Source organism: Theropithecus gelada, unplaced genomic scaffold (genome assembly GCF_003255815.1).
Source record: "Theropithecus gelada isolate Dixy unplaced genomic scaffold, Tgel_1.0 HiC_scaffold_672, whole genome shotgun sequence".
In the NCBI taxonomy this organism is placed as follows: Eukaryota; Metazoa; Chordata; class Mammalia; order Primates; family Cercopithecidae; genus Theropithecus; species Theropithecus gelada.
In genome coordinates, this window is record NW_020263390.1 from 1 (window position 1) to 8,522 (window position 8,522).

At 49.2% G+C, this 8,522-nt stretch overlaps 1 protein-coding gene across 6 annotated transcripts; it reads right to left on the reverse strand.

The window, feature by feature from the left end:
* Positions 1-1,319: 1,319 nt before the first annotated feature.
* LOC112617939 (mamu class I histocompatibility antigen, alpha chain F) lies at positions 1,320-4,500 on the reverse strand. Of its 6 annotated transcripts, XM_025374589.1 has the most exons (7): positions 4,315-4,500; positions 3,909-4,184; positions 3,387-3,662; positions 2,529-2,804; positions 2,272-2,388; positions 1,789-1,821; positions 1,391-1,431 (listed from the first exon to the last, which is right to left on the reverse strand). In XM_025374589.1, the coding sequence occupies exons 1-7, from the start codon at positions 4,376-4,378 to the stop codon at positions 1,427-1,429; spliced, it is 1,047 nt and encodes a 348-aa protein (XP_025230374.1). In that variant the 5' UTR covers positions 4,379-4,500; the 3' UTR covers positions 1,391-1,426. The 6 variants fall into 6 exon arrangements, with proteins under 6 accessions (XP_025230373.1, XP_025230377.1, XP_025230372.1 ...); XM_025374588.1 differs by having other exon boundaries at positions 1,320-1,821; XM_025374592.1 differs by having other exon boundaries at positions 1,320-1,839; positions 4,315-4,436.
* Positions 4,501-8,522: the final 4,022 nt, after the last annotated feature.

The following is an 8,522-nucleotide window of genomic DNA, read 5'->3' on the forward strand; positions in this document are numbered from 1 at the left end:
AACAGCCACCTTCCCTGTCCCCACAGCCCACACTCTGGATGACTCACTCCACAGCACTTGCCACCTTCTAACACAAGAATTTGCCTTCCATACTCTGCTTATACATATGCGCCACAAGGCCAGAAATTCTTCTGTTTTTAGTTTAAAGATGTTTTCCAAATGCAAAACAGTCATATACCTAGCAGATAACAAATGTCAGTTCAATGAAAGCTCACTGTAGAGTACCTCCCTATCCGAAAGGCAATGTCTTTATTTATGTAGCCTCGAGCCAAATGCTATTTTGTGGCTGCTACAGCTGTTTGTGGCAGCTACAGAACAACATCCTCTCACACTGATATCAGTGCCACCGGTGCTTTTGTCACCAGTGCTGCTTGAGTGCCCTCCCTCCCCTCATTCCTCCTCCCACACCAACCCTCCTGCACACTGCAGCACACAATCATATTTCTCTCTTCAGGAAAGATAATCTTAGGCTTATAAGTCCAATTTTCCAACTACATATGAATCTAAATTAAGACTCTGCTTTACAAATCCATGAGTTTGGATTGGAGCCAGCACTAGGATTACTACAACTCAGGGCAGGAAGAAGAGTAGGAGAGCAGAAGAGGAGCTCCAACAAAAACTTACCTATGATGAGAAATTATGGGACCCCTCCTCTCTGCAAATGTCACAATCTGGTTCCTATGAGAAGGCTGGTGAAAAGATGGAAAATACAATCCAGGAAAGAGCCTGGAAGGAGGGCAAGTGCTGGACAGGCCTGAAAAATCAGTCTCTTGATACCACAAGGACTTCTGTGTGCAGGGACTGCCCTAAATAACATTCGAGTCCCTGAGATCACAGGTCCTGCTGGGAAAAGGTTCTGCTGTAGGACCAAGGCCACTAGAACAGCAAAGATGACCTGGCTGAGCAGTGACCAGATAAAGCTCACAGTGGCCTGAGTACCCACTGGGCACAGCCCCATCTACTCTCCTGTCCTGCAACAGATCAGCACAGGAAACATAGACTCTGGAAGGTTCTCAGGTCTTCCATTTATTTTGTCTCTCAAATGTTAGTAATCTCCTCCTCTAATTAACTCATCAACCTCTAATGGCAAGAATTTAAAGAAGTAAATTTATACTCAGATTCTAATTTTAATAGGGAAGCAGGAAGTTGCAGCTCAGTACACCATGAAGTTGAGACAGAGATAAAGACATCCGAGCCCCAATGTCTCTGGAACAGGAAAGGTAATTGGGTAGAAACACGGGGTAGTGTGGGGAAGGGAGTCATGGTGGACATGGGGGTAGGCTGGTCTCCCCACCTCCTCACATTATGCTAACAGGGGTGAAGACACATTTGGACATCTTTGCAGAAGGAGAATTCAGGCTTCTTGAAGTCACAAAAGGGAGGCATGAACAAATCTTGTTTCTCAGTCCCACACAAGGAAGCTGTCTCACACTATAGAGGAAAATATTCACGAACAAATTCATATCAGTCACAGTGATGGGTCACTCTCTAAACAGCCCATTTCATGCTCAAGACATCCAAGTCAAAGAAACCCCATAGCACAGCTGAGTCCCCTCTGTTCCTCCCAACACCCCACTCACATCAGGGCCCCTGCCCTGGAGTGTCACCTTTATTAGCTGTGAGAGACACACCAGAGCCTGGGCACTGTCAATGATTGGGGTAGAACAAAAATAGGACCCGGTCAGAGCCCACAGATATGGCTAGAGGAACTGTGGGGTGGGTGAGCTCCCTCATGGGCTCCTGACCAATACCGCAACAATCTCAGGGATCAGCCTCCTTCATACTTACTTGTAGGCTGAGAGTAGCTCCCTCTGTTTCTATCTGTGGGAAAAAAATGTCCTGTGAGAGGCCAGAAAGGAGCCAGGGCCATAAGGTCCTAGAGCAACCTCCTAGTCATTGATCCCAGAGAAGTTTCCAGAAATATGTAACTGCAGATTACACCTTTACTTCATCAGGAAATAAGAAGAAAGCAGATATGGGTCATGGACCAACTGCCCTCCTGAGGTCTGTCATCAGCAGAGACCTTCCCCTGTGAGTTGTGACTGCTGGGAATCAGGTCCCCACCACCACAATCATTGAAGTGAAGAATCTGTCTTCATTTTCACAAGTGCTTTACAAATGAGTAAGAGCTGGCACACAGAGCCCAGGCTGGGTAGGCCTGTGTGTGTGGATGGTGCTTCCCAGTAACGAGGCAGAACACACTTCTACCTGGGGCTTGCAACCCCCAGTGGGACAAGAAAACTCAGACTCCGATCCTCACCCCTTCCCTACCTGAGCTCTTCCTCCTCCACATTACAGCAGCGACCATAGCTCCAGTGACCACAACTGCTAGGACAGCCAGGCCAGCAACGATGCCCACAATGGGAATGGTGGGCTGAGAAGACGGCTCTGGGAAAGGAGAGGAAGGTGAAGGCCCCTGACCCCAGGCCTCAGCCCTGGCTCTGCAGAAGGGCTCCAGAAGGGCTCCTGCTTTCCCTGAGAAGAGACGCGACCCCTCATCCCCTTCCTTACCCCATCTCACTCCTTACCCCATCTCAGGGTGAGGGGCTGGGGCAGCCCTTCGTGTTGCACATAGCAGGTGTATCTCTGCTCCTCTCCGGAAGGCACCACCACAGCTGCCCACTTCTGGAAGGTTCCATCCCCTGCAGGCCTGGTCTCCACAAGCTCCGTGTCCTGGGTCTGTTCCTCCCCGTCCCGCTGCCAGGTCAGTGTGATCTCGGCAGGGTAGAAGCCCAGGGCCCAGCACCTCAGGGTGGCCTCACGGTCAGAGATGGGGTGGTGGGCAACGTGTGCCTTTGGAGGATCTGAGCAGAGTCAGAAAATTCAGGTACTTTGCCTTCCTCATTGGGAACCCCAGCAGTGCTCATGTGACCGTCCTGAGAATGGACAGGACACCTGGGGTGAGGAAGGGAGCACAGAACCCAGACACCAGCCTGGACACAGGCACCTGGGAAAATCTCTTATTCTTTGGAAAGTTCGAGTCTCTGAGGTGGGAGCAGGGACTTCTGGCCCTGACTTAAGTGGAGGCTGAGGGACTCAGAAGAGCTGGAATCAGAGTCCCAAACACATTCAGTGTGAGGCAGAGAACAAAGCTTCAGAGGAAAAGTCACCGGGCCCAAGGCTCAAAAGGGATCGTGGATCAGTATTCCAGGGACTGTCTTCCCTCCATTCCCTCAGAGACTTCATCCCTTAATTGTCCCAGAGAGCAGGGTGGACTCTCACAGTCACTTTCTGGTACAGGATCTGGAAAGCCAGAAAGATTCTTCCCACTCAGGACCAGAGAGAGGGCGATATTCTAGCATTAGTCCCACTTTCCTCCCCACCTTGTGCGAGGCCATCCCAAGAGATCTACAGGAGATGGGGAAGGCGCCTATGGCCCCTGGTACCTGCGCGCTGTAGCGTCTCCTTCCCGTTCTCCAGGTATCTGCGGAGCAACTCCAGGCACTCGCCCTCCAGGTAGGTCCTGAACTCCTCTGCATATTCATCTGCCTCATAGAAGCGCTGGGTGATCCGAGCTACCGTGTCCGCGGCAGTCCAGGAGCGCAGGTCCTCGTTCAGGGAGATGTAATCCTTGCCGTCGTAGGCGTGCTGGTGATACCCGCGGAGGAGGCGTCCGTCGGGCCCCATGTCGCAGCCATTCATTCCCTGGAGGGTGTGAGACCCTGGCCCGGTCCCCGCAGTCAGCCCCGTCCAGCTAGCCGCGCCCTCTCTCCGCCCAACCCGCCGGGATTTTGGCCTAAACTGAAAATGAAACCCAGTAAAGGCCCCTGGGACTCTCCTGGGTGGAGGGTCTGGGCGGGTCCCGCAGCCTCAGGGTGGATTTCGGACCCGGAGACTCTGGGGGACCCGGACGGTCCGTGGCTGATGGGGAGTGGTCGTGACCCGCGCCCCTGGTCGGGGTCGCTCACCGGCCTCGCTCTGGTTGTATCGGAGGAGCAGCTTCCTCAGGGCCACTCGGTCAGTCCGTGCGTTGGCCTTGGCGTACCCTGTGGTCCGCTCCCAATACTGCGGCCCCTCTTGCTCCACCCACGGCGCTCGCGGCTCCATCCTCGGAATCGCGGCGTCGCTGTCGAACCGCAGGAACTGCGTGTCGTCCACGTACTCCACCGCGATGTACCTGTACCGAGGCTCCCTGCGGCCCGGCTGCGACACAGCGGTGCTAAAATACCGCAAGGAGTGGGAGCCTGGGGGCGAGGAGGAGCTGAGATCCGCCCGACCTTCCTCCGGGCGCAACTCCCCAGGTCCTGCGCCCCAGCGGTACCGGCCCCTCGCTGCTCCCCGCAGAGACCCTTTCCCTCCCGACCCCGCACTCACCCGCCCAGGTCTCGGTCAGGGCCAGGGCCCCTGAGAGCACCAGGAGGAGGGTTCGAGGTGCCATGACCCCAACCTCCGCGTCTGGGGAGAGTCTGAGTCCCGGAGGGTGCGTGGGGACTTTAGAACCAGAACGCGGCGACACTGATTGGCTTTTCTAGAAACTCCGCACACAATGGGAGTGAGAAATGGGGCCGCGTTATGAGTATCCAGGAAGAAGAACCTGACACGGGTTGGGAGAGAAGGAGAAACTCTGGGGAGATGGGGAATTCTCAATACTGAGCCTCCCCACCCCAGACGTCGCCTCGGGGCCTGAGCCCTTGAGAGCCACTCCTGGGGCCCTGGGACTTTGCCCTCACCCTCCTCCTACTGTGCAGGGTGTATCTCAATGTCTCCCGGGGTCTTCGCCCGGGGACTGAGAAACTAGTGAGAAACCGTCGGCATGGACCGAGTCCATCTCCCTTTAGTTCTCATTCCGAAATCCCCGTCCCTTGACTGAACTTTCTGCCTCCCACTCCATACCTGGACTCCCCTGGACTCTTTTGGAAGAAAACTCACCTCAAGGAGCTTGGTGTCAGAGAATGAACTTGTCCTGAGAATGACGGTATAGAGACAGTTTCTTCTTCTCCTCCTCCTCCTCCTCCTCCTCGTCCTCGTCCTCCTCCTCCTCCTCCTCTGGAAAAGTCGTAGCTGAGCATATGAAATAGAACGGAGACCAGTTTCATTTTTATTAGCTGCAGTGAGTAGTAGAACCTTGGTAACCCCTGAATTATCAGGAATCTTACGTGTAAAAAATGTTACTTTGTCCCCTTGATATGTAAATGTGTCTAAATGCATTACAACTGACAACTCGCAGAGCTCCTAAGTTTTGCTTTCCCAGACTGTGTATCTGTATTTTGTTGTATTCTAAAATTACCTCCATTCTATAGCCCTGAGTTTCTGTGTGAGTCCAGGACATCTCCTCAATACAAAGTAGCACAATGTGTTATTGTATGTTGCAACCAGGAGCCAGTGCATTCATTCACCTCAAAGTTGCAAGTGTTCCACGCAGTCACAATGCCCCTCACCAGTGCTCATGCACTTCCTGTTTTTAGGAAGTACCTACATCTAAGTGGTGTGCATATTTTATTGGAACACCTAGTATTTTTTTAAACCTGAAAAATAAAGCAGAAAAAGCAATTAATTTTTTGGCAGTCCTGCATGTGGTGTTAAAGGCCAAATGTAAGGAACACCCTGCTAGGCTCTATAGATGGATGTATTAAAAATTTATAAAACAATGTGTTTAAACCTAAGAATTCTGCCGCTTTCAAATTCTGTCCCTCTGCTCCTTTTCCTCACCTCCTGCTTCTCCAGCCCTTCCCTCTATCCCTCTCATCCCTCAGGCCCTCCTCTCCCCTTAGTCCCCACCACCCTGTCACTCCAGAATTGTGGCTCTAGCACTGTCCCATGGCCTGCCACCTGAGTGGTCCTGCTACTGCGAGTCACAGTGTGTCGTTTCTTCACCTAAAACACTCCAGTGGCTCCACCTCGGTCTTGTGAAGCATCTAGAATGTCAGGCACTTGAGCATATGAGGGCATACCTGGTTCAGCATAGGCACTAAATTAATTTTTGTTGACCGGTTGAATGAAATATGATTGTATTAAAATTTAATTGCATCACAGAAAATTATAAAATGAAAAATACTGGAAAAAGGAAATATTTTATTTTATGCATATAGTGTGCATATCAATTTATAAATTCATTCCATGTGTCTGTTGAGTCTGTATATGAATTTTATATGACTGCATAACAAATTACCACAAACATTGGCTTTAAACAGCACCCATTTATTTTATTTATTTATTTTTAGAGACGTGGCCTTCTGTTATCCAGGGTAAAGTGCAGTCGCATGATCATGGTTCCCCGCAGCCTCAAGCTCCTGGCCTCTAGAGGTCCCCTTGCCTCAGTCTCCAGAGTAGCTAGGACTACAGGCAAGTACCACCATGCTCAGGTAAATTTAAAAAAAAGAAAAATTTTTTGTGGAGAAGAAGGTCTCTTCAAATTGCCCAGGCTAGTCTCAAACTCCTGGCTGCAAGTAATCCTCCTGCGTCACTCCCACAAACCTTAGGATTACAGGCATGAGCTACCACGCCTGACCACACAACAGTTGTTTGTTTACAGTTCCTCAGTCAGAAATCCGAGCATGATTGGAGGGTTCTCTGTTTAGGGTTTCCCAAAATTATGTTTTCATTTTGAGGACCTCCTTCAGGCTTATACAGAGGTGACAGAATTCAGTTTCTGCCAGTTGTAGGACTAAAGTTCCTGTTCCTTGCCTGCTGTCAAGGTAGAGAGAGGCTGCTATCAATTCCTGGTGCCCACCATCATTCTTTGCCACACAGCCCCTTCATTTTTAAAACCCACAGTGGAGGAACTCCCTCACACTGAATCCATCTCACACTGTCAATCTCTATGATCAGGAAGAACCCAGTCCTTTCAAGGTCTTGCCAGATGAGGACAGCCCAACCAAGGATAATCCCTGTCTTAAAGCCAATTGATTTAGGACCTTAATTATATACGTAAAAATCCCTTCAAGGCAGGACCTACATTTTTGTTGGTTGATTCACTGGGGTCAGATGAATGACTAGGGGCACACGCCTATCATGGAGGCGATGATGGAATCAGCCTAGCATGGCTTGGGTCTTTCTTTTGAGTTTAATTGGGACATAGTTGGAAATTGAAGTTCAAATAAAGCAATAATTGTAAATGATAATAAAATACATCCTATTTAGCCATGGAGATTCTTCTTACCTCTTAAAACCAAATGAAATGTTTAATATTTTGTAATTAATTTAGGTCGGTTGTGGTGGCTCATGCCTGTAATCCCAGCACTTTCGGAGGCAGAGTCAGGCAGAGAGCTTGATTTCACGAGTTCAAGATCAGCCTAGGCAGCATGGCAAAACCCTTGTCTCTACCAAAAATATAAAAATTTCAGCCAGGCATGGTGGTGCTTGTCTGTCCTCCCAGCTACTCAGACAGCTGAGGTGGGAAGATCACTTGAGCACAGGAGGTCGAGGCTGCAGTGAGCTGTCATTCCTGCCACAGCACTCCAGCCTGAGTGACAGAGCAAGACCCTGTTTCAATAATAATGATGATAACAATAATACTAATAAATTTAGAGCAAATGAAAATTAAAGTGCAATTATTCATCCTCTCTTGTGAAGCTGTATTCATTTTTTTACTGTTACATTACAAATTGCTAAAAATGTAACAGCTCAAAGCAACAAATATGGATCATCTCCCACAGTTTCCAATGCTCAGGAATCCAGGAGAGGTTTCCCGCGGTGCTTCTGGCTCAGGGCCTCTCACGAGGTTGCAGTCCAGTTGTCAGTCTAGGGCTGCATCATCTGAGGGCTCAACTGGGATGGAGATTTGCATGAAAAATGGCTCACTCACATGGCTGTTGGAAAAGGCCTCAGTTCCTTGTTGTCTGGTCCCAGGAGGCCTCGGTCCCAGCCACATGGACCTTTCCACAGGTCTGCTTATGACACAGCAGCTGGCTTCCCCCAGAGTTCATGATCCCAGAGACAGAGAGAGCAAAGGTGGAGCTACGGTAAGTTTTTTGTTCTACATCAAGAGTCACAAACTGTTATGTCAACTTTACTCCATTAGTTAGAAGTGAATCATTAAGTCCAGGCCACATTCACAGGGAGGGAATTAAGCTGTACCTCTGGAAAGTGGAGAGTATCAAAGAATTTGCATATATGTTAAAAGCAAAATTAAAATTATTGTTTCAGAATTTTATAAATTCGAATCTTCTTTCATCTGATTATAATTCTATAATGCTTTAAACTTCTCTTTTTAAAGTAATGATTAAAATTTGAGATATCGCAGAGCCTTGGGTATTGAGGGGAAAAATGTTTGAGACACAGAAAGGAGATACTATAGTATCTCTGAGCTTTTCTTGCAAATACCTTTAATAACAATATTCTCTTGAATGAGTTGCAACACAGTTGAGAACTTATGGTAACTAGATCAAATAGTTCCAAGACTTCAGTGCCATAACAATAGTGCCTTAAAAATAAGTTTATTTGGCCGGGCGCGGTGGCTCAAGCCTGTAATCCCAGCACTTTGGGAGGCCGAGGCGGGCGGATCACGAGGTCAGGAGATCGAGACCATCCTGGCTAACATGGTGAAACCCCGTCTCTACTAAAAATACAAAAAACTAGCCGGG

Excerpts from the sequence above, each read along its gene's own strand:
- LOC112617939 (XM_025374592.1), bottom strand. The coding sequence starts at position 4,378 with ATGGCACCTCGAACCCTCCTCCTGGTGCTCTCAGGGGCCCTGGCCCTG. Across the intron at positions 2,805-3,386 it reads GGAGACGCTACAGCGCGCAG|ATCCTCCAAAGGCACACGTT; the intron begins GTACCAGGGGCC and ends GACTCTGCTCAG. Across the intron at positions 1,840-2,271 it reads GTGGAGGAGGAAGAGCTCAG|GACATTTTTTTCCCACAGAT; the intron begins GTAGGGAAGGGG and ends GGCCTCTCACAG.